The following is a 23,540-nucleotide window of genomic DNA, read 5'->3' as shown; positions in this document are numbered from 1 at the left end:
ATTTGTTATCATTTCTTTTGTTGAGGTAACACAGTTTGACATGAAAGATGATTTTTGTACAAACTATATGATTCCAAAAAGTTTTTAGTGGCAAACTTGCCATATCTTGTCATGGTGTGCAGTGTGTTCCTAGAAAATTGGAAGGGTAGCTGTCAAAAATCCATTCTTAAGGAAGGGGTGGCAAAGAAAACCTGCTGTGTGCCAAATTACACACAAACTGGACAAAACCTCAGTGGCAATAGAGCTTATGGACTGATGAATCCTGATTTGGAATTTTTGGTTCAAAACATCAATAAATATGGAGCAGCTCAGGAGATAGTTAGAACAGTGAGTGCCAAGAGCCATCTATAAAACACAGTGACCATATAATAACCTGTTCCTACCCAAAGGACTTTCTGAGCTTCCATCTCAAAATGACATGCCCAAAATGAATAAAAATAAAAATGAGTATTTCTATGCAATTACAAACTCATTTTTAGCATATAACACCTTAAAATATGCTTTAGTTTAGAAAATCAGTAATCAACATATAAATATCATCTGGGCAAAGATGTATGCTTCTAAAGTGAAACAGAGAAAAATGACAGCACTTTTAATAAATAAGGCGTTGTGCAGTTTGCACAATTTTGGGACATTTTGGACACCATATATGAGATGAATTTGTTAGCTATTAAATTGCAAAAAAATATTTAATTTCATTAACATGCTGAAAATGGTTGTTGTTTTTGCTCTTTTTTTAAATTTATTATTATTATTTTTTATGTTTTTGAAGAATTAACCACACGTTCACATGCAGGGGGTTTCCACCAATCAGAAGTTGCAAGACCAAAACCCCACGTGGCCCTATTATAACTGGGCCTAAAATGGCCGAAGATTGAAGTGGCTCGTGTTAGCTCCGCCACAAGCTACAGCAGCTGTCGGCTACTGGTGAAAAACAGCTGAGGAAACCTGTCCGGTAAGGGAATTTCTCTTAGGGTATATGGGAAGCTTGCGTTTTTGTGGTCTTCTTTTGCGGCTGGTTCAGTGAATTTTGGTCAGCGGGGTGAAACTTGATGTTTTGGAATCGGTGAGAGCTCAGCTAGCTAACCAGGCTTTGTTTTCCTTTTTATATGAAGTCGGGAGAGTTCATGACACGGTTGTGTGTTTAGCGGACTTTTACTTTTACGCGAAATTACGTAACTGCTAGTTTAGTCATCGCTTGTTTTCGCTGTGTTTGTTGGTTTTAGAAATGGTTTGCGTGAGCATTTAGCTGGGGTTCTAAGGTTTCTGTGGCTCCCACACATTTAGATTACTTACATAAAAGACTTAGTCTTTGAGGGTTGCATACTAGGGGCGCTGGTGCTCAAGAGGCCAACTGAAAAGCATCTGGTCACCAGTGACTTTTATTAGTACGACAGTGATCCCAAACACAGACCGTGCAGTAAAAACGTCACGATATGAACAATTGGACACTATCAGTCATGGATTGGCCTCCCCACAGTCCAGACTTCAACATTATTGATTCAGCATGAGATCAGAATAATAAGTAGCCAAGATCCAAAGAAAAACTTTGAATGTCCTTCAAGAAGCCTGGTGAACTATTCCTGAAGACTACTTAAAGAAATGAGAAGAAAGCTTGTCTAAGAGAGGTCGGGCTGTGTTAAACAATAAAGGTGGTCATCCCAAATCTGGAATTTCAATCTCTTTAGAGATGGACGCTCTCTGTATTTCCATCTTTGCATGTGTCAATAAATTGTTGCACCTATTTCTTATTTTCCTGCAAAAATATCAAATAGAAAAAATGACGAGTTACTCAAGACATTTGTACAGAATAGGTTTGAAGGGAAACGATGTATTTGCAGTAGAAGTCAATGCACTCAATAAATAATGAAATGCATAAAAGGGTTGCCCCTGCAGACTAATCCTGTTTTAGACTGACATTTTCCACATATATAAATACCAATATAAAGTCAATAAGAATGGCATTTGGAAATATATGAAAAAACGAAGGAATAAGGAAATGTGAACATAAAGAAATAGCCTAAGGAAGAAACTGGAACATTAGACAATCATTTATAACTGTTATTTATGCACTTGCATTTGACATGCTCTGTCAAATGCAGTTTCAAAATTGTAGATTACCTCTCCTTCATAAAATATATTCAAATTTTCAGTGTTATCAACCAGATAGGAAGGACCTTTGCAGGGCAAATGCTGAGAACAGTCATCTTGAACTTCTTAAAAAGAAAGGTCTTATCAACAATCCCACCAAACCTGGGGTCCTCAATGTTTGTTTGTTTTTTATTCAGCATACAGGAAATTTTGAAACTCCTATTCCCCCCCCCCCCCCTTCTGAAATCCACGCTCTGTGTAGGTCAATAAACTGTCAAATACAATAACTATTTCTCCACTGCTCACTAGAGACATCCCACCTCCTTGGTTTCGTTTCCTTAGGTTTCAGTTTCACAAAGACCCCTCCTCCAACTACAACTAGGACTGCACAGCTGTTCTTCGTGGTCTTTGGAGTTGGGTCAAGGTAAGATTTCCATCTCTTTTTTTTAACTTCAAGAATTCCTTAAGACCACTCTGCAATGCACTTCAGCATATTTCTCTGAAATAGTTATAAGATAATGTTGTAGTTAGTTTCAGTTGCAAAAGAAAGTCCCGCGCATTCACTTAGTCAACATTCACTTAGTCATACATTCATTGTATGCAGCTGGAAATCATGACTCAGACATCTGGCCTCTCCTGTCAAAGGGCATATGTTTATAGACTTTTTTTTTTTTTTTAATGAAGACAGATATTATTATAATCTACTGGTCTTTGTGTAGATGGGTGCAATCTTCAACCTACTTGAGCAGCACAGACTGGAGTCGTACTTCAACCAGTTTGTTCAGATGGGTGTTAAAGATGAAAGAGATTTCCTGGATAGTGTGACGGAAGACGATTTAAACAGCATTGGTAAGAGTGCTCAAAAGCAAAGCTAGGATTTTCAGTTTAGCTTTTTCATTACTCAGAAAACTAAAAAAAACAAACAAACGTGTTAACAAAAATAAAGCACCACATTTATGTAAAAGCAGATGAATAGAATCAACCTTTTGGGATTTACTTACCTGGATGATTCAGCATGCATCAAGACATGAACCTTTGAGTAAACTTAAACGGTAAAGCTGAATTTATTTTGTCTCTTTTCCAGGTTTAAGTCATGTGGAAAAGAATCGTTTTGCAATCATGAAAGACTTCATTCAAAGACTCCTAGCTCCAGAATGCCAAGTCTTAACTGTTAGACCTGTGCAAAAGTCAGTGAGGTCGTTCAGTCTTCAGTACACATACCCCAAATGTCCTAAACCAAAGGTTATTTCAGGTAACAGGATCACATCTTTTAGAAGCTATCATCCCTTTGGCATGATTACATAAGGACATAGAGGTGACATATTTAATATTTGAATGCTACAGATATGGATCTGGCACAAAACACAATTGAAGACATAATGTTGAGGATCTGTCATCTTGAAAATGTTGGAAACACCAAAGGGGTTTGTCTCTACACAGCAGATGGGATGCCCTTGACAGACGATCCCTTCTTCAACACATGTGAGTCAACAGTGGAGCAGTATATGATTCTGTTAGGTTTGTTTAGGTTTAGGTCCCTTTATTTATTTCTTTTTTTTTTTTAAGTCAATTTTCACCATGTACCAAAACATGTTTGTTACATTTACATGATTGTTATGAGTCCAGACTTTCATCTGAGGCTCAAGGAACTGAAGAAAAGTACTGCAGAAACTTTTAAGGAATTGTAGCCACTTTTATACTCACTTATTTTCAGGTGCTTAAAGGTGTGTTTGTCCAAAAATAACAAACTATATTTAGGATGAATCAAGTTAGTCTCAAGTCTGCCTTTTAAGTAATCTTGCTAGGCCATCAGAAATTAGCAAATTATCTGCGTTTCCTTGTGATCCAAACAGATGAATACTTGAAGTTAGCAAGAAAAGCTGGCTTTAGGTGAAGGGATATATTGGTATAAAAGTGAAAAGTACCATAAATTGTTTTGTAAGAAGAAAAGTTAGAAACAACTACTGTTTTACAGAGTGATGATCATAATTTATTTTAAAGAGAACTACTGACTGTGTCTGATTTCATAGCCAAGTGCTGTATACTTAAACAGGTAATAGGCAAGCTTTTTGCTTTAACTATTTAATTATGTAAATTAGAATTACAGGGTGGCATTAGAGTTCTGACACCATTGCAGTTTGAATTTGTTGCCTGCAAATTTTGTTTTCACTCTGTAGTTCTGTCTGTTACTAGGTAAGAAAAGTTAAATGTATTAAATTAAATGTATTATTGAAACAGAATTAGTAGGAAACAAATCTTGTGTATTATCAAAATACAAACAGCTTTCAGGGAAAAACTTTTAATTGCATGAAATATTGGGAGAGTTCATTTACAGTCTTGGATGAATAGTTTTAAGACTGGTGGTGAGCACCAGGAGTTTCTAAAATGATCATGATCATATGAGATGATTTCACTTTAATACATATAGATGGGAATAACACTTTTATTTATTTATTTGTTTTTTAAATAACCTTATTTGTGTTAACTGTGGATCTGGCACAGTTATTCATTTTATTGTCTTCTTCTCCAGGGTCTTTGAAAGACAGACATATTGAAAATGGAGCTGTAATTTATGCCATATTTACGCCAAAAGAAAACTTGACACATGCTCCACAAATGCCAAGACAAGAGTCTGGGAAGCCCTCTGGAACAGATGTCATTCAATGCCACATCATGCTCAAGGTGCGTTTTAACAACCGTATGCTGCTCAATTGAGGATGCTGGGAACTGCTAGCAAATGAAACTGGCCAGTCAAATTTCATATTATATGTTTGTGAGGAATAAAATAGCCAGTAATGATTTCTGAACTCTTTTTGTTCAAACAAAGTGGTTCCAAGTAGCATCTGAGCTTCTCCATTTTAAAAATAATAAAAATATATACCTTTACTTGATAAACAGTCATTGTGTTGAAGAGAGAAGAATGAAATACAAGTGAATCAATTATTTTATTAATGTACAGTTTATTGTTGTAACTTTCAGCCCCCATTTTTAACATGTATGTAAAGTCATAATGTAACTTAAACATCTTTTTCTTTACATGTTAAGGGAAACTTTGAGATTATGGTGAATTTGGAAACTGACACAATCGCAACTCTAAAAGTGATCCTGTCAAATGCAAGTGGAATACCAGCACATGTCCTCCATCCCAGGTAAACTGCCTCACAAAAAAGTGTTGTTGTTTTTTTACCCATCAGATGTAAAAGGCTGAAAAGTGTTGTCATCACCTCGCTGGGCGGGCAACGGAGACAACCTGGTTTGTGAATAGAATAATTTGAGAATGAAGCGATGTAGGATATTGAAAGTCATACCATAGGTAGATCTACTAAAAGACCTCAAGGTCAGAGGTCAAGTTTTCTCTTAATTGGAACAAGCAAGTCACCTAGGATTTCCTAGAAAACTAGAGAACTAAGAGTAGCATTAGTAGACACCAGTATTTTTCTAACTTGTTTCCCACCCCCACATTCATACGCTTAAAGTCTTAGCATTGATGAGTGCTTCTGTTTTCTGGTGTCCCTGTTTTTTTGTTTGTTTGTTTTTTGGTTTTTTTAGAGGTATTCATTCTGGTGCTGTGACACTCCAAACGTGTGGAATCTCTGAAGGGTCAATTGTTGCCTTCACTCTGTCCTCTTTTACTGAAGAGACTCCCCTTGATGAAACTTTCTACATCAATGATGTCGTGCCTTCAGTGCAACAAAGCCAAAAAGGAATCAGTGTGTTCCTGTCTTCTCTTTATGCTGTTGCGGTAAGCTGTTTTATATTTAACACACTGTCCTATATTTGTCCCATGGTCTTGCTATCCTATGAACATGAACTTTATTTATTCATGCCTAGCCTGTCTTCAAGCCTAGTTATAGTCTCATGAAAAACATGCAGCTACACCCAAGACAACATAATGGATAAATGCACACATAAATTCACATGAAGTCTTTACATTCAGAGTCCAGCCATTGGTGAACCTCAAAAATTCCTCCACAAATAGTGATTAGGTTGCAATTTAACTTCAAAATCGCATATAGGCTCTTCAGCATTGCTTTTATGGAGGAATATAATATCAATGCAAAAGTTGTTATTATTATCACTTTTCTCATCCTGTATGTGACAGTTAAAATAAATAACATTCATATAAGAAATAAAATAGTCTTGTGTAAACTGTATATGGTGTTAAATAGGCCTATACTACTGTACTTCGGTCATAAGGGTGGTACTTTAATTTTATGAGGTGGTGCTCACTATGAAAAGTTTGAGATCCACTGTCCTAAAGGATCCAATATTAACCCTGGAGGAAAAAAAACAATGTGGGTTCTTTACTGTGCACTTTGATGACCTATGTTCACAAACAAAACTCAAATTTATTTAGCCCATTGTGTTTAATTTTTCTGAGTGGCATTAACCCTGTTTTCAAATATTTCTGTGTATTTACTTGTAGAAAGATCATTCTAAAATAATCCAGAACAAACTGATCGCATACATACGAAAATTGACGGGATGTAACCCCCTCGCCCAAAGTTTGCATCAGTTACTCTGCAGGAATGAAAGGATGACCAGGAACCAGAAGGTAAAAAGTGTGAGGTGGTGTAAGACTTGTTACAGTTTTAGAATTCGGTCTTTCTCTAATATCTTCTTCATAAATAAAGGACAGCTGACATGCTGCTGCAGTTTTAAGTCTTTGCACCACTGGCCTTACCATCTTCCAAGAAATCTGGCATCAGACTTTTATGTGACTTTTTGCATGTTTTGTCCACTGATTTTAACACAGCAGCTTTTTGCACGCCACCTTATTTGATTTGTTTATTTAAAATGATATCGTCATGATGGTAACTTGTGATTGAAACCATCTGAGGTGTCACAGTATTCATGAATGTAGAGATATGACATGCCTGTTTCCATGTATGTGTGTTAAAGCTATCTTCTGATTTTACTCATGCAGGAAGCACGTAAAAGGCTCATCGTTTGTACAGTATATAACTGTGATTTACTTGCTGCTTATTTTGCATGAAAATGTTGTTGTGTACTGACTGATTTCTTGCAGATTGCAGTTGTTGAGGGCTTATACATGCTCTTCAGGGAGTTATTGCCCCAGCAAGCAACACAGCAAGGGAAGAAAGTCATAGAGGACCAGGATGTCTTTGAGAATTCATTGTACTGCTGGGCACATCTCCTTTCAAAAATTAAGGTATAACTGAGTTTAATTTTGAACAGAAGCTGGTCTTTAGTTTTGGTGTTAGTATTATGTATAGATATTATCTCTGTAGTTTAAATGTATCGTGCTTGGCTCTGTTTTGACAGAAACAAGCATCAAAGCATGAAGTCTATGCTCCCATCTCTCTCGTGTCCAAAGATGATGACCATTTCTGCGAACCTGTCAGAGTACCTGGAGTACCAGATGTCTTTGAAAGGGCGTACGTCCTTCAGAAAATCAAAGGTACAAATGGCACTGAAAGGGTTTAAACTATAAAGTTGAAAGGTTTTAATGTGGCTTAATGAATGCAGTTGTTTTAATTGTTTAGATTATATTTGCTGTAATGCTAGTTTACTAATTACTTTGGAAATTAAAAAAATAAATAAATACCGGTAACCAGATTTGACAGTATAAAGCATCGATAATCAGAGAGTCTTTAAAGGTAGATCCTCCTTCAGTCAGGTGCAGTGATAGTTATGTATTATTATTATTATTATTATTATTATTATTATTATTATTATTAAAATTTAAATTATTTGAAAATGAAATCTTGTGCACAAGCATTCCTGCATAACCAGATGCAAAAATTATATTTTGTTAAAATTTTTACTAAATTGCATTATGGTGGTGAATTATGCGTTTCTGGCTTCTTTTTATTTTGTTTAGATGGAGAGAAAATTCCAAATTGCACCGAAGAGCCTTTGCGAGAATTCTCACTACAGAGAGCCACTGACATTGAGAAAATCCTGCTCAGCATTCCTCGATTTGTCCGAGCGTATCCTCTCTGGAGTCACCACCACAAGACATCTGGTCAGAAGTATGTGTGACTGAGTTATTTCTTTCAACACAACTTAAGCAGATTTTCTTTATTTTCTGTTAGTGTAGATGATACACTTATGCACAGCTGGACAGTGAAAGATTATATATTTCATTTGGTTTAAAGTATATGCTTGGTCTGCTGGTGGTTTTAAATGGATGTAAATTCAGTAACATTCAATTTATTATGAATTCTTGATTATTCATTCATGATTTCTTAGTAATACAGTATTGTACAGAAGTCTTAAACCACCACTTATTTCTTCATATTTTGCATCCAAGGAGCCAGACTTTCTTCTAATTTTATTTAAGTGGACTAAAGCAGCAGTTCTCCAGGATTCCTAAAGGTCTTTCAGACGTTTTCTTTGGACATTTTCACTCTTTTTCAGTTCAGTCCTTGTACATCACACTTTTCAGAAGAATGGTATTTTTTGTTAAGCCATTTAGCACTGACCTATGCATTTTTGAAGCATAAAAATGACACCTAACCCAGTGGATAATTCAGCTTTGTGCCTACACATAACACATTCTAGCAAAAAACAAATACAATTTCACTTTTTTTTAAAAATTTGTATCTTTAGGTAATTTATTGCTAGCAGCTTGTCATAAAAGCATTTCATTTGTTCTCATTTTTGTAGTGAAATGTATAAAATATTCCAAAGATAACCCAGTTTGACAGACATAAAATAGTGTTTTTGCACAAAAAAGGCAACTGCCAAAGACACAATAACTGAACTCTTGGTGTGTCTCAACATGGTATGCAGTGTGTTCTTAAAGAATTTGAGGAAATTGAACAAATGGAGGACAAAAAAAAAAGAAATTAAAGGCTTAAAAAATGTCTTCAGCACATGTCATGTCCTTAAGAAGTATTTAAAAAAAGAAAACAGGAAAGACCTGACACAGGACCTTAGTTGGCACTTGAGTTGATCCATAAACTGTTCACTGAATCCTCATCAGAAGTGGTCTCAGTGGAAGGTTGGCTGTCAAGAAGCTGTTCTTAATGAAGGGAAACAAAGAAAAAAGTCTGAGGTATGCCAAATGACTCAAGAACTGAACTGAAAATCAGTGGCAACAGCTCTTATAGATGAACAGTGTCTAGTCTACACTGTCCAATGCTTAAATATAATATGCAAACAGTTGAGGTTAAAACATGGTGTTGAGTTAGTTGCCTTCGTTATTAATAATTATTATTATTTATTAATTACACATGGTGTCTAGGATTGTCTCAAAGCCAGTGTAAACAGGCTGAATAATGACCTGTTTTAAATCAGAGTTGTTGTTGTTTTTGTTTGTTTGTTTTTGACTAATTCATTGAATGAAACAGCTTTCAGGTGAATATTCAGTGGACTTTTGGCAGCATGGTGGAACGTTTGAAATCTTTCCCTCGCCTTAATGTGACCCCACCTCTACATCTGAAGGATCTGGGACATTATCAGAGCTGCCTTGTTCTACTCAGTGAAGGTATTTCACACTATTCCAGGCTAAATATTCACATCTTTCAGTGAATCATCACGCTTATACCTTGCAAACACTTGTATCATACAGCAGATGCCACTGACTTGTCAGGTTTTAGGCCACAGATGTGTTCATTTTGCAGCAGTCTAAGTCTAAATTGAGGGGTATGTTCCACCTTTGCTTAGATTGTCTCTACTGTTGCTCCTCTTACACTAGTAATGTTAGTCACTTTAAGTGGAAAAGGAATTTCCACCAGTTTTCTTACTTTGCCTTTCACCTCTGATATCAAGTTTTGTTTATCATGTGTGTTGAGAGGCATTATACCTAACTTAATGGGGCGACCATGGTTTCAAGGGTTGGGAAGCTCATCTTGTAACAGTTTGATCCCCTGCTCTGTCTGTCTTGGTCGTTGTGTCCTTGGGCAAGACACTTCACATGATATGGCATGATATGGCAGGCTCGCTGCCCAGGGCAGCTGCGGCTACAACTGTAGCTTGCCTCCACCAGTGTGTGAATGTGAGAGTGAATGAATAGTGGAATTGAGACCCTCAAGTGCTTTGAGGGTCTCGAAAAGCGCTATATAAATAAATACAAGCCATTATTATCATTAATGTTTGCTTTATTTTCACATTTCTCTGTCAGATAATCTGGGCATTTATTTGCATAAAAGCAAAGGAGCAGCTGATATGATCGACGTGCGCGATTGTCTGGATGGAAAAGTAAAAACGATGGATTTAAACTTGCTAGCAGCCAAGTGAGTACCTAAACCAAAACAAAATGGAGTGAACTAACGAAGGGCAGACTCATTCTGGCACATTCTGGAGTCTTCTATGACGAACTGAGAGGTTCTTCTTTACTTGTCTCTTTTCACACGGTTGTGTACACTATTTTGCATTTAATTATCAGTCATTATTAATTTCTGGCTCTTCCAGCGTGTCTTTTATTCTGTCTTCCTCCCCTCCCCCAGCCAGTCACAGCGGATTACTGCCCCTCCCTGAACCTGGTTTCTGCTGGAGGTTTCTTCCTGTTTCTTTCCTTCCCACTGTCACCAAGTGCTTGCTCATAGTGGCTTGTCTGATCCTTTTTTCTTTATCTCACAAGCTAAAACACCTTAAACACCTACTGTTGTTGTGATTTGGTGTTATATAATAAAATTGAATTGAATTGAATTGTGCATCTTGATCTGCATTAAAGGCACAATCTACCCACCTGACAACAGGAAATTCACAGAGTATGTGATGCTTGTCTCGTGTTAACTGTGTAAAGCTAAAAAGATGGTGTTTTGTCTTTTTTTTTTATTTTTTAAATACAGCACTGGTGACCACAGAGACGACCAGTCATTTGTTACAACCAGGACTCCAGAAGAGGCAATACTGGTGAGATCTGTGAAAATTTTAAGTTCTAAAGGAATCAAATCAAAACATTTGCTAAATATTTCCTCTTCCTGACTTTATTACTTTAGGTACTGATCGATACAAGCTCCTCGATGGAAGAGGAGTGCTATGAAAATGCAGAAATAAAGAAAATCCATGCTGTCAAAGAGCTCTTTGACAACTTTGCCACGAGGAGCATGGCGTATGATTTCCATCACGTCATTGGTCTCGTAAAGTTTGACTCCATGGTGAAAATGCTCCACACATTCACAGAAAATCTGGAGAAGTTCAAGGTGATTGCAAAACATTGTGAGGATGGAAGGCTTTCCTCTGGAAGCTTGTTACCTCCGCTCAAGAAGAATTTTATTGCCCTCTATATGTAAAAATTGTGAGGTGGTATTATGTGTGAGGAAATTTTGACATACTCAGAATAACTGAGTTTTGAGATACCTGATCAGTAACTCGAAGTTTTGAAAGAATAAAGCTAAAAAAGCTTTTTTTTTTTTTTTTTTTACTTTGGTCAGCCTGGCAACTTTATTTCCCTCATTTTCAACTTGCTCAGTGGCGCTAATATAATTTTTTTTCCCTTGTCGCCTTTTTGGGGTTCTTTTGTTTTTTAGGTCCACACACGTAACCTTGAGGCGAGCGGATGTACTCTGCTGTACGACGCGCTACGACGTGGAGCTTCAGAGCTGGAAAAGGTCAAGGCGAGCTTCCCAGATTGTAGACTCCGCGTCCTGTGCCTCACAGATGGCAATGATTCTGGGTAAGTTCCCCTTTCTGCCTAAGTTGCCTTTGATCACCCATCAATTATGTTTTTCTGGGGCAGCAGCTGACTGTTTTCATCTTGCCATAGGTCCTTTATGGACCCAGCTGCTGTAACAGCCAAGCTGCTGAAATCAAACGTCACTGTGGATTCAATCCTTCTTGGAAATGTGGAAAACACAATGCTCCATGGAATCAGCAATGCAACAGGTACTACTATATGTATAAAATAATGCACAATTCTCTGCCTTTAAAAGTAAAAAAAAATATATATATATAAATATATAAAAAATAAATAAAGCTGCAATCTGGATGCATTCTTTAACAAGTGTACCATCTGCAGGCTTGGATGTTGTGAACTGTTTGCTATCTGCGTAATAGCTGGACACAAAATGACCATCAACAACAAGTTGTGTCAGTTGCACATAGAAGTACTCTCTGTGTGACTTTAGAAAAACAGTGAAATTGTTAATGGGAACCTGCAGCTGTTTAGGACTGGAATCACAGAAAGCAAACCTGTAAATGGGCACACACAGAATCAACTTTTGGCCCATTTTATTGGACCTTTGATATTTCATCCCAACTGCTTTCAGGGGTTTTTTTTTCTTTCTAACTAGTTAACTGAACATGAGACATTAACTTAATCTCTGCAGTATTTCTGAAATTTGTCATTATTGTCTGTAATTACATGTATCTGTATTAACAGTGTAGTCCTAAACCCTGGCTTATGTAAACATAATAAAGTTGAAAAAAATATTTGATGCCAAAAAGGGCCAAACAGTGACTTGTGTTTTACAGGTGGCTGCTGTTTCAAACCACAGACAGTCAAGGATGGTCTGAAACTCTTTGAGATCGAGACAGTTCTGTCTCTGGAGCAGAGGAAGCCCAAGAAAAAACTTGACCCTTCTTCCATCACTGAGGTCTGTTTAGTCTGCTTCAAAAGGAAATCTGATCACTCTTTAACTTCATACATGGCCGTCATATGTTTATTATATTTTTTCATGTTTTATAGGGAATACTTACAAAGATGTTTGTTACCCTGGGCTATGATGCATATCCAGAGACATCCTTGCCAAGCCAGATAAACAGCAAAGTGACTGTGACAGAAAGGTGAGTGGCAGAAACACCCATCCTGTAGAAGCTAAGAACACACCTGATCAAAGAAAATGAGCTTCTTGAGCTGTTAATGAAACAATTTACTCTGTCTGCATGTTTTATCTGTCAATATAGTTTTGTTCAGCTGTCCAAAATATGAAGAGATTCCACTTAGTCATACCTTAAGAGAAAAAGTAGTCTGTTTCCACTTGTAGGATGTCCATAAATGTCAATTTTCATGCAACTTTTTTTTTTTTTTTTTTTTTTTTTTTTTTTAGTGTAGTTGTAGATTAATGCAAAATCTTATTTTACAAGGTTCTGACACCCAGTAGATGCTCTGGCCAACAGGACAGGTACAGCATCAGGCGCCATCGACGCTGGGTTTTTATTTTTAAAAATGTGTATAGGCTTCCTGACAAAAAGCATGTCATTGAGTCTAAAATATTTTGTTGATTAAGACTTGATCAGGATGCCTCCTTAGTCTTGTCCCATATGAATAGTGATAATTTTGACTTTTTTGTGGTCCTTTTTTATTACATGCATTCCTTATGAAACATTATATAACATTCAAAACAGTGCTCTGAAGAATAAGATTCGGGAGGCAAAGGATGGTCGTTTCATGGAGAAGGACAAACGTATCGTGGAGGAGCTCAAGTGCCTGCATTGTGACCCTCATCCTTTCTTTAGAGTCTATCCATCAGAGTCAGACTTAAGTAAGTGATGTGGTTTCTCCTCATCTGTGTTTGTATTGCTCTGTGTATTTTATTTGATCTCGGCTATCTGATAGACTCATAATATCAGTGTTTTCATGATGCAGCTGATAAATTCTTGCTTTGTGGTAGATCTTTATTCTGTATTCATTGTAGTGATGTGTCGGTCGCGAACGAAACGGCACTTTTTCTTCCTTTCTCTCACCCTCTCTCTCGCACTTTTTCCGCTTCACTCCGCATGCGAGCCTTGTGCTTTACGTTGGGCAGAGGGGGGAGGGCGGTAGTTACACTCAGTAGCACAGGAACAGAGCCAGAGGGAGAGAGAGAGAAAGAGAGCCAGGGACAAATACGTCACATTAGAAAGGTATAGTGATCATGCACAACTATTTTCAGTTGCAGATGATAAAGGATTTAGAAAGTTTATTCATGCAGGTCCATATGACAGAGGATATGAATGTTCTTTTTGTTTTCATATTTTAATTTATATTTAATTGTGTTGTGGTTTGCAGTGTTTTGCGTTGTTTCACTTTAAATTTGTGAAAGGAAACAGCTGAAAATTTAAATATTTAAAAGTTGAAATGTGAATAGTTGATTTTTGTATTATATGATTTATTTATTACATTTTATGTGGAGTGAATAAATAAAAGTATATTTATGGTGGCCCCTAGAGACAAAGCACATACAAACTCAGAAGCACATAAAAACTCAAAACACGTACAAAAGACAACAGAAGTGCTCCAGGATGCTGGGCGCAGTGTTGAGCTTTTGTTACCTAGTGGCTACACAAGCCAGCAAGTACCAAGGATCGTATTTGGTGTGTGGTAGTAACAGGTAAATGAACTTTTTTTTTTTTTTTTTTTTTTTTTTTTTTTTTTAAATCATTTGAATATATATGAGTGCTTGTGTATAAATACACAAACAACACACATGCTTTCAATTGTGTATTTTAAGTGATCTAGTAGCTCTGTTAAGGAAGTTCAGTTAACGCTAGAAATGTGTTTTGGAGTTTGTACGTGCTTTGTCTCTAGAAGCCACCGCATATATTTATATATAGACATGTATAAATAAATCCACTTTTTTTTTTTTTACATTAGTGATTCCTTTTGTGCATAATTTTATATTATTGTTAATAATAAATTAATTAAAGCAACAAAACAACCTGAAGAGCCGGTTCGGAGCCGAAAGAGCCGGCTCTTTTTAGTGAGCCGAACCGAAAGAGCCGGTTCTCTAAAAAGAGCCGGAAATCCCATCACTAATTCATTGGGAGATTTGAATGCTAATCAAATAATGAAATGGGGGGGGGGAAGATGAATGCAGCATGTTGATTACTTATTAGGGATTTGTGTTTGCAGTCATTGTACTGTTGGAAGCTGCATAGCAACACTTTCTTGGACCTGTAGTGTTAAAACTTGATTAAAATGATGAAATCCTTGAAAAGCAACAATGTTTGATTGTTTTCTGATTTTCAGCGTTCTGGAGGATTCTCATGCAAGGACCTCCTGACACACCATATGAGAAAGGAGTGTTTGAGCTGTACTGCCAGTTTGGTCCTGAATACCCAGTGAAGCCTCCGCTCGTTCGCTTTGTCACACGTGTATCCTGACAAAATACAAACAAAAGCTGTTTTGACATCTACAGTGTTCATATTAAAATGGTTTCCAGTTGTTAGGGTAATATAAAAGTGGTTATTGCATATGTGTTTCTCATAGCGAGCATTTATCTTAACACAGCGGCAGGTATACCACTGCAATGTCAACAGTGTTGGCCGCATCTGCCACAACATATTTGATCGCAGCTACAACGCCCACATCACCATGAGGGACATATTTGATGCTGTGTATGGACTCCTCATCATCCCTGAGCCTGATGACCCACTGGACAGGTGAGACATGCACAACTTTATTACTATATGCACTCAACAGCCACTTTATTAGTTACACATTGCTAGGACCAAATTTGATCCCTTTTTGCATTTAGAACTGTTTCAGTATGATCAGCTAGTTATATTTGCACCTACAAGATGTTTCAGTATTTGATACAAGTTACAAGTCAGACCCCAGATATGAATACTTACATTTGCATATTAACCTTTTTTTGGAAGCATTTTAGCTGAGGAATTCCTGACGAGCCGCGAGACGTACGAACGAGAAGCCAGAAAGCACACAGGAGAACATGCTGGAAAGTCAATGGATAGCATGGAGGAGGTGAGTGAGTGAACAAAGTATTTATGGGATTTTTCTGTTTTATGTAAAAGATTTTTTTTGTGATCACATTACTTTGACTTATTTTCCTTTCTAAAGAAACTGGTTGATCCTGTGCCACAGTTTCTACCACAACATCTGATTTGTCCTCTAACCAAGAAGATGTTTGTTGATCCTGTGAAAACAGTATATGGCACCGTGTATGAACGGAAAGCCATTGAGGAGCACCTCAAACAGTGAGTTCAGGGGTTAAAAGTCCTCACAAAGTTCCAAAAGTTGTCTCACAGTCTGTTTTATTAGCAATGTTAACTTGCTTTTGGCATTTCACTAAATGATCAGGCAGATTATGTTCTAGGGTTGTGAATCTCCTCTCTCTCTTCCAGACACCGGTATGATCCGATGGCTGGCCCAGGAAACGAGCTTGATGCGAGTGACATGATGGCGGACAGGGACATGAAGAAAATGGTGATGGATCATCGAGCTCGCCAAATTCAGTGAATGTGGGAGGGAACAGACTGGCTGAAGATTAGCTAGACTTCTATAGGGGTTTCTTTTTTTCTTTTTCTCTCAGCTTGTTGGTGCTGTGGCGTTTCTATCACAGAACTTCTGAACAAGTTACCAAGTTAGTGAAGTCTCAGGTCAGTTTTAATATCCATTTTTGAAAATTTGTTTGTAAAGGACTCTGAGCACTTAATACAGTTTTTATTCACTGTTCATTGCATACTTTTATAGAACAACTTCTACAAGAGACAAACCAGCCTTCCTGTATGGGAAAGTCAAATATTGTAGGAATTTCAGCTGCATAGCTGCTGACATAAACACGTTCAGTTCAGAGTTGATTGTGTTGTTTATTATTTGACCAAATTGCTTGATTATCTTCTGTTTTTGGAGTGATTAATAAGAGTTCATTGCAATTATTTTGGTTGCGATTATATAATAAAGTATAAAAATGAGTGATGGCAGATTTTCTGGTATTTCTAGCTCATTCTTTTATTCTTACTCATGTTCCAAATTCAGACTAGATTCTTAGAGTGTACACAGAGCACTATATAGAAGGTATGAAGGAGTTGCACTGTATCTTTGTGGATTTAAAGAAAGCATGAGAGGAACGATCTCCATGAGGAAGTCAGGGGTATTCTTGGGTTGAGGTCATTACTCTCTGCAGGCCAATCAAGTTCTACCACACCAAACTTGGTCAACCATGTCTTGGAACAGGAAGGGGAAAATCCCCAAGTTGTGAACTTGAAAGTCTCCAAGCTCCAAAATATCTCGGTATGCAGAAGCATGAGGAGTTACTTTCACTGGAACAATCGGCCTGAGTTTTAAAAATATTAAAATTAAAAGAAAATTTCAATGGTCTCTGACATAAAAGCTGCATTTTTAAAAATTTATTTTAAAGATTTGTTAAATTGGCAATAAAATAAAGGTTTTAAAAAGCTTCGTATGAAGTTTCTTCTACCACCATGTTTGCTGTTGCGGACTTCTGTCAAGTGTAATAGGTTAATAAATAACCAATCACCGCCGCCATTTCCTCTTACGTCACGTCTAAGTGAATCACTAAGGCCTTCAAATTAAATGTCAACGAGGTAGGAAAAACATTGAGCACTTAACATCATTGTACAGTTATAGGTCATTTTAAAACATTATGTCATTACAAATTAAGCTGTTTGGTTTTAAGCCTGCTTACGTCCTTTCGGGTTGAATTTCTAACGCAATATTGTAAACATGCTTTTATTTTGAAGGCCATCACCGGAAGAGTATTATCCGCGTTTATCGCTTTTTGCTTTACTTGTGCTCAGCGCTCTGAGTGGTGTCGACTCGACAGTCTGAACAGGACGAAGCGGACAGCAGGTGAGCACTTTACCTATTGTAAAGCGTAAACACGTTGACGGTTATTCGTCTTTTCCCACTTTCTTTAACTTGTTTTTACTAAAAATGCAGTTAATGCCCGCACAAACCGGTGTTTTTACTTAGCCCACCCTGAACGTTGGTCGTAACCGTAGTTTAATCTAAATGAAATAAAAGTTAGTGGATGCAGTAATGAAACATCACACAAACCTTAGCTTTGGTAGTCATATAGGTAGCACTGAGAATCAAGGATAACTAAATTACGTTAAAATCTAAATAAAAGTATGTCTTTTCATTTTCTGAGCTGCATGTGCATTTAAGACGTGCGGCTTTTGCAGAGGCAGCCTGTCTTTCCTGCAGCACCGGTTTATCCTAACGATTTGTTAAATCAGTGCACAAGTGTTACGAAAGTAGAAACTCATTTTGAAAATGGAGTACATCACAGTGGATCTGTAGAGATTCCCCATTTGCCCTTCACAATAATGGAAGAAGTGCCTCCAGAAAGGTATGGACACATAAACACTGGATTAAACTGATTAAATCACAACAGCATGCTGCAGGGAGAGGAGGCAAAATATTCACTTGTGTTTCATGAAATAAAAAACAAGTGAGAAATAATAGTCTTCATTTTAGGAATTTGTAAATAAGTGTGAAACATGTAAGCGTTTACTCTAAGCATAAGTCACTGTTGGTCGGGCTACTGATGCTGTCTTATATGTGCTAAAAGGGCAAAACGAGGATCCAGCTAATAAATTCATGCATATTGCAGTTTCTCTGATTTCTGCATGGTCTGACCTTTAGGTGAATTTGCTGGCAGATCCAGCCTGAGAAAAACTGTGTTGTTTTTTTTAACACACACCTGAATGCTCCAAACCAGCAAAAATCCCCTGGTTTTACAGGGGTGCTCTCACTTACTGATTAAGCACATTTGATTAGCAGTACCTGGCTGCTACTTACACTTTTCATTACTATGGAAGTCTGATCATAGTAGCACCCTGCTGGACCAGCTGGGTGTTAAACGGTGAACACACACTGAGCCCGTGTTTGACCCTAAATATTTTATTTATTTTCATTTCTGTTTTTGAACTAAAATGTCTGTCCGTTGAACAGGGGAAACACTGTCTGTCTTCGGTTATGCTCATTATTTGTTAGGCTGACTTGTCTTTTTATACATCTCACTTAATGACCATATTAATACTAATAAATATTAATATCTTTTCCCTAGAGAGATGTGGTGGGTGCTGTGGGTGCTCGCCATCTTGCTGGCTCTCTTCTGCATTGTGGATGTGTGGTACTTCCTGCGGGCCGCAGCGGTCATCCTGCGGGCCTGGTTTCAGCCTCCAGTCTGGGACATCACAGCGGAGCAGGTCCTAACAGGCCGGGTCACTCCCCATGACATCGACATGTGCCACATGAACAATGCTCGGTACCTCCGGGAATGTGACTTTGCTCGCTTCTCTCTCTACATGCGTAACGGCGTGTTTAAGGCTGTGCGGGCCCTCAAGGCTTCAATGGTGGTGGGGGCCACAACCATTCGTTATCGCAGGGCTCTGTGTATCGGAGAGGGTTATGAGCTGCGCAGTCGCATCGTCACTTGGGATGACAAAGCCTTTTTCCTTGAGCAGAGATTCGTGTCGACAAAAGATGGCTTGGTGTGTGCCGTGATGTACTGCAAGCAGAGTGTCATACGCGGCAGCCCGGACAAGATTCTGCAGCACCTGTGCAAAAGAAAGGTAAGGGAGGAAACCACACAGATGCATGAGTTACACACGCTGTCCCGCTGAATAACATTGAGCTTGTGTTTTGCACGCTGCAGGTGGAGTGCCCTGAGTTTCCAGAGGATCTTCAGCACTGGGTCAACTTCATCTCTGCCAGCAGCCAGGCCCTCAGGGCTGAGAGCGGCCTGGAGGAGAAGAACAAATAAAACCTTTCATGGGCAGATATTAAAAGTGGCGTCTTGTGAGTCAGCCTGTTTACAAGCCCAGGAGGAAAGTCTTCTCCTATTCAGAATCTCTTCACTTAAACACACTTGTGCCTGCACTTTGTACAACAAGCTTTATTTAAATTCCAACATTTGCAGATATGAAACACTTGATAACAGCACACTACATTATTCTGAGAGGTTGACAGTTATGGTAAAAATAATAAAATATTAGAAAATATAAGTAATACAGTTTTATAAGGTGTGTTATGATGTGGTGTGACAGCAATAAAAGAATTCAGGAAATTGGTTTGAAGTTTTTACTATAACCAAATGGGAAGAGATTAAACTACTTTATATGAGAGTGTGTGTGTTGCAGTGTGAACAGGTGTAGCAGGGAATGACATCATGCTTGAGTGATGGGATGATCACACAGTTTACATGTTTGCATGACCAGAACCGCCAGGACACATCAGCCTTTGTAACATCCACAGATTTCATGTAAAACTTAAAAAGTAAGCTGAAAATTCAGTCAGAACGACTGTGTCATGAATGCTGCCTGGACACTGAGTCATAAAGCATGTCACAAACACTTCTCATGCACACGGCTGACTGGCGGTTACAAGTGAGAACAGATTCGATACCAGTTTTTCTTGATGTAAAAAAATAAGACCACAATAAATCAATCCAAAACTCTTCTCACTTTTCATGTCACCTGTAACCTGTACAATTCATCTGTCAGTTCACCCCCACTTCAGGGGGGCTGGAGCCTATCTATCTACCATAGGGCAAGAGGTGCGGTACACCCTGGACAGGTCGCCAGTCTGTCGCAGAGTTAACGCCAAGAGTCAGACAACCTTTTAAACCTATGAGCCATTTAGAATCACCAGTTAACCACCACAACTGCATGTCTTTGGACTGTGGGAGGAAATCTGAGTACTCGGAGACAACCCATGGAGAAAACCTAATACTTTGTTGAAGCAAATTTTGAGTTAATACCATTGAATGTCACAAAAACCTGGCATTTTAACAGGGCTGTGTACACTTTTTATGTCCACTGTAAACTAGAATTGGTTCAGAGGTTTGTAACAGTGGGAAAAAAGTACCCGGAAAAGAATACACTATCTACACTATTCATAAAAGTAGATAAAGTCAATCCAGTACATTGTTACTCTGTAACTAAGGTGCCACGTGTAGACTTAAGTATCATTATTGGCCATAAGCCTTACGTATTTTACACTTTTACAGCCTATCCCTTTTTGTCCTGTCTCTCCCCTCTCTCCAACTGGTAACAGCAGATGGCTGCCCCTCACTGAGCCTGGTTCTGTTGGTGGTCTTTCCTTCCCACTGTCACCAAGTGCTTGCTCATAGGAAGTCATCTGATTGTTAGGTTTTCTCTGAATTATTGTAGGATTTTTACCTTACAATAAAAAGTGTCCCAACAAAGAAGCAAAGCTACAAACTATGAGTGAAGAAAAATATTCACTGCAATAAAAATAATTTCAAAACATAGTAATTGAGATGTTGTCTACTGACAAAACAAACTAAACTAAAAGAAATATTTCTAGGAAATATTCTTAGCTTTAGTCTTGCCTTTTGAGGATTTGATACATACATTTGTTGAGACTTGGAATGGCCTTATGAGTCAAATTCCTCCACAAAGTGCTGTGTTGTAATTACTATTCGGAATCTCTGAAATCTACCTGACAAATACCCTCCATATTATATTAATAAGATGCAAATTCAACTGAAAGGAGAAAGCTGTCTAGGAGCAGAAACTAATTAGAACATTAAAAAAACAAAAAAAACTAACTCTCGTACCATAAAATATAATAAAAATATTAAGTAGTTTTATTATTATTAATATGTTTTTATTTATTGGCAGTGCTATGTTTAAAAAGCACTATTTTGTCTTATACAAAGTAAACAGTAACTTCTAGTGAATGAAAGGGCGCACGGAACGACCTTACATACCGTCTCTGTGTTAACCAAGGTTCAAATGAATAAATTAAGATATAAAATAAATAAGTAACTAAATCACGTGTAACTGTGGCATCGCCAATCCCTGGAAAACGCGAAAACGTTTTCGTGTAACCATGCCGACAGGTCAACCAATAAGGCTTCTTGTCGTCATACACCCGGAAATTATGTTCATTGATTCTACCGGTTTCTTCAAGTTGCACCGCTTTCCATGATAGCACTTTCTTCAGGACGCGCAGTGAGTTTCACGGGCATTAAAAGATACTTCTGCCGTCTGTATGGTTGACGCTTAATGTCTGATATGGTGAACTGAAGTGTGGCGGCTGTGCGAGGAGGCTGTGCTCGCTTTAATTCCGAGGGCACCGGCTGCTGGCAGCTAGCGGCTAAGCTAACAGATTTGGCTTTGACAGCAATCTGCAGGCCGTTCATTTTAAAGGAGAAGCGTTAGCTTTACAATCCCCTCAAGGTTGAATCGACTGCTTGTGAAAATATGCTGCTTCTGTATTTTTAGCCAGGTTAATTTCAAGTCAGTGTAAGGAGGGGAACACTGATCTCTTGTTTTGTTTTTTTCCCCCCACATCTGCACTGTCATTGATGAGGTCAAAGATGCATTTATTTTAATCCTGAAGGCAATCATCAATTTAGACTCTTTAAAAAAAATGCTTATGTTTTTAATTTAAAAAAATAAGATAAAAGATAATGACTGTAACATTGCAAATAAACACGTTCTTTTCTAAAAACTTCGGTTTTCATTTTTGATGCTAATATTTGAACTATTTCTCCAGAGAGATGTTGCTGTTGGCGTTGGGTGCCCTCCTCCTGCTCTTCTGCAGCCTGGATGTTTGGTACTTCCTGCGAGGGGCCCAGGTGTTCATCCAGGCATGGTTCCAGCCCAGGATACGGGACATTTTAGCCGAGCAGAGCATCGAAGGCATGGTCCTTCCACATGATTTGGACTACTTGGGCCACATGAACAACTCTCGGTATCTGAGGGAGTGTGACTTTGCACGCTTTCACCATTACATGAGAAACGGACTGTTCATGGCCTCACGCAAACTGGGGGCGAAATTGGTGGTAGGGGCGTCTACCATCCGGTACCGCCGCTCCTTGGTCTTCCGTGAGGCTTTTGAGATTCGGACCAAAGTTTTGGGCTGGGACGAGAAAGCCTTTTACTTGGAGCAGCGTTTTGTATCCAAGAAAGATGGCTTCGTCTCTGCGATCATGCTCTGTAGGCAGAATGTGGTGCACTGCAGCCCCGAAACCATCATTGAATTTATCTGCAAAAAGAAGGTAAGGGAAGTGGTGGCGTCATCCTCAAAGTGCTTCTGTTCAGGAGTAGAATCCACAAAATCATCACATTTTAGTATCACAAAACTATGAGTATTATTGACTGATTAATCAATTTTATTCATCTAACACTATAGATCGAGTGCCCAGAGTTTCCGGAGGACCTCAAACACTGGATGAACTTCATTGCGGCCAGCAGCCAAGCCCTGAGAGCAGAGAGTGGACTAGAGGGAAAGAACAAGTGAAGCCACACCATGACGCTGCGTATCATGAGTGTCGACACATTTCATATCATATATAGCATTGCACGCACATATACATGCACACAAACACTTAAACATTGTAGAGTGTTTTAGTTGACTTCCAGAAGTATCTCTGTTTTGAATAAATCCTACCTGCTGTGTATTTTTGTAAGACGTGAAGTTCTTTGACCCGAGGGGAGCTGAACATGAAAACTTGAACTGTAAGGTTTCAAATGCTCAGTATGTAAATGGATCACAATGGCGTTTGTAGCTTTACCCTTGCAGCTTATTCAGTAGTTGACTGTAAGTAGACCAGCATTACACATCTTCATTCTCATTCAGCAAAATCCTCTAACCTCAGATAAGCATGTAGAACAAAATGTAATCTTCCACTGACGTCAATGCATGTTTTGAAACAACCAGAATATTTTTGTGCCTGTTTCTAGTAGTTTAGAACACGTTATAACTTTTCACCAAAAAAAAGACATGGGTGCAATGAAATACTTGAATGGATATAATGAACATGTGCTGACGATTGTTTTAATTTCCCTATCAGTATTTTGCACAAAGTTATTAT

General features: G+C 38.1%; 3 protein-coding genes across 3 annotated transcripts; all 3 read left to right on the top strand.

The window, feature by feature from the left end:
- Positions 1-832: 832 nt before the first annotated feature.
- Positions 833-16,647, top strand: LOC113011268 (uncharacterized). The gene is made up of 26 exons (XM_026150729.1): positions 833-955; positions 2,434-2,515; positions 2,811-2,940; positions 3,176-3,343; positions 3,436-3,573; positions 4,622-4,773; positions 5,137-5,240; positions 5,641-5,833; positions 6,518-6,646; positions 7,121-7,264; positions 7,378-7,513; positions 7,937-8,087; positions 9,411-9,547; positions 10,184-10,295; positions 10,854-10,917; positions 11,004-11,207; positions 11,535-11,680; positions 11,771-11,889; positions 12,478-12,599; positions 12,692-12,789; positions 13,351-13,487; positions 14,954-15,078; positions 15,221-15,366; positions 15,586-15,688; positions 15,785-15,921; positions 16,069-16,647. Exons 3-26 carry the CDS (start codon positions 2,811-2,813, stop codon positions 16,181-16,183), a joined length of 3,210 nt encoding a protein of 1,069 aa, XP_026006514.1. The 5' UTR covers positions 833-955; positions 2,434-2,515; the 3' UTR covers positions 16,184-16,647.
- Positions 16,648-17,441: 794 nt separating this feature from the next.
- On the top strand, positions 17,442-19,763 carry LOC113011393 (protein THEM6-like). The gene is made up of 3 exons (XM_026150953.1): positions 17,442-17,536; positions 18,759-19,266; positions 19,350-19,763. Exons 2-3 carry the CDS (start codon positions 18,763-18,765, stop codon positions 19,455-19,457), a joined length of 612 nt encoding a protein of 203 aa, XP_026006738.1. The 5' UTR covers positions 17,442-17,536; positions 18,759-18,762; the 3' UTR covers positions 19,458-19,763.
- A 1,701-nt stretch (positions 19,764-21,464) lies between these two features.
- LOC113011400 (protein THEM6-like) lies at positions 21,465-23,222 on the top strand. The gene is made up of 3 exons (XM_026150964.1): positions 21,465-21,672; positions 22,220-22,724; positions 22,859-23,222. Exons 2-3 carry the CDS (start codon positions 22,224-22,226, stop codon positions 22,964-22,966), a joined length of 609 nt encoding a protein of 202 aa, XP_026006749.1. The 5' UTR covers positions 21,465-21,672; positions 22,220-22,223; the 3' UTR covers positions 22,967-23,222.
- Positions 23,223-23,540: the final 318 nt, after the last annotated feature.

The sequence above is a fragment of the Astatotilapia calliptera genome, chromosome 18 (genome assembly GCF_900246225.1).
Source record: "Astatotilapia calliptera chromosome 18, fAstCal1.2, whole genome shotgun sequence".
NCBI classification, from domain to species: Eukaryota; Metazoa; Chordata; class Actinopteri; order Cichliformes; family Cichlidae; genus Astatotilapia; species Astatotilapia calliptera.
The sequence above is the reverse complement of the archived record's forward strand: the minus strand, read 5'-3'. Positions and strand labels throughout refer to the sequence as shown.

Excerpts from the sequence above, each read along its gene's own strand:
- LOC113011393 (XM_026150953.1), top strand. The coding sequence starts at position 18,763 with ATGTGGTGGGTGCTGTGGGTGCTCGCCATCTTGCTGGCTCTCTTCTGC. Across the intron at positions 19,267-19,349 it reads AGCACCTGTGCAAAAGAAAG|GTGGAGTGCCCTGAGTTTCC; the intron begins GTAAGGGAGGAA and ends TGCACGCTGCAG.
- LOC113011400 (XM_026150964.1), top strand. The coding sequence starts at position 22,224 with ATGTTGCTGTTGGCGTTGGGTGCCCTCCTCCTGCTCTTCTGCAGCCTG. Across the intron at positions 22,725-22,858 it reads AATTTATCTGCAAAAAGAAG|ATCGAGTGCCCAGAGTTTCC; the intron begins GTAAGGGAAGTG and ends CTAACACTATAG.
- LOC113011268 (XM_026150729.1), top strand. The coding sequence starts at position 2,811 with ATGGGTGCAATCTTCAACCTACTTGAGCAGCACAGACTGGAGTCGTAC. Across the intron at positions 15,367-15,585 it reads CCTGATGACCCACTGGACAG|CATTTTAGCTGAGGAATTCC; the intron begins GTGAGACATGCA and ends TTTTTTTGGAAG. Across the intron at positions 15,689-15,784 it reads CAATGGATAGCATGGAGGAG|AAACTGGTTGATCCTGTGCC; the intron begins GTGAGTGAGTGA and ends TCCTTTCTAAAG.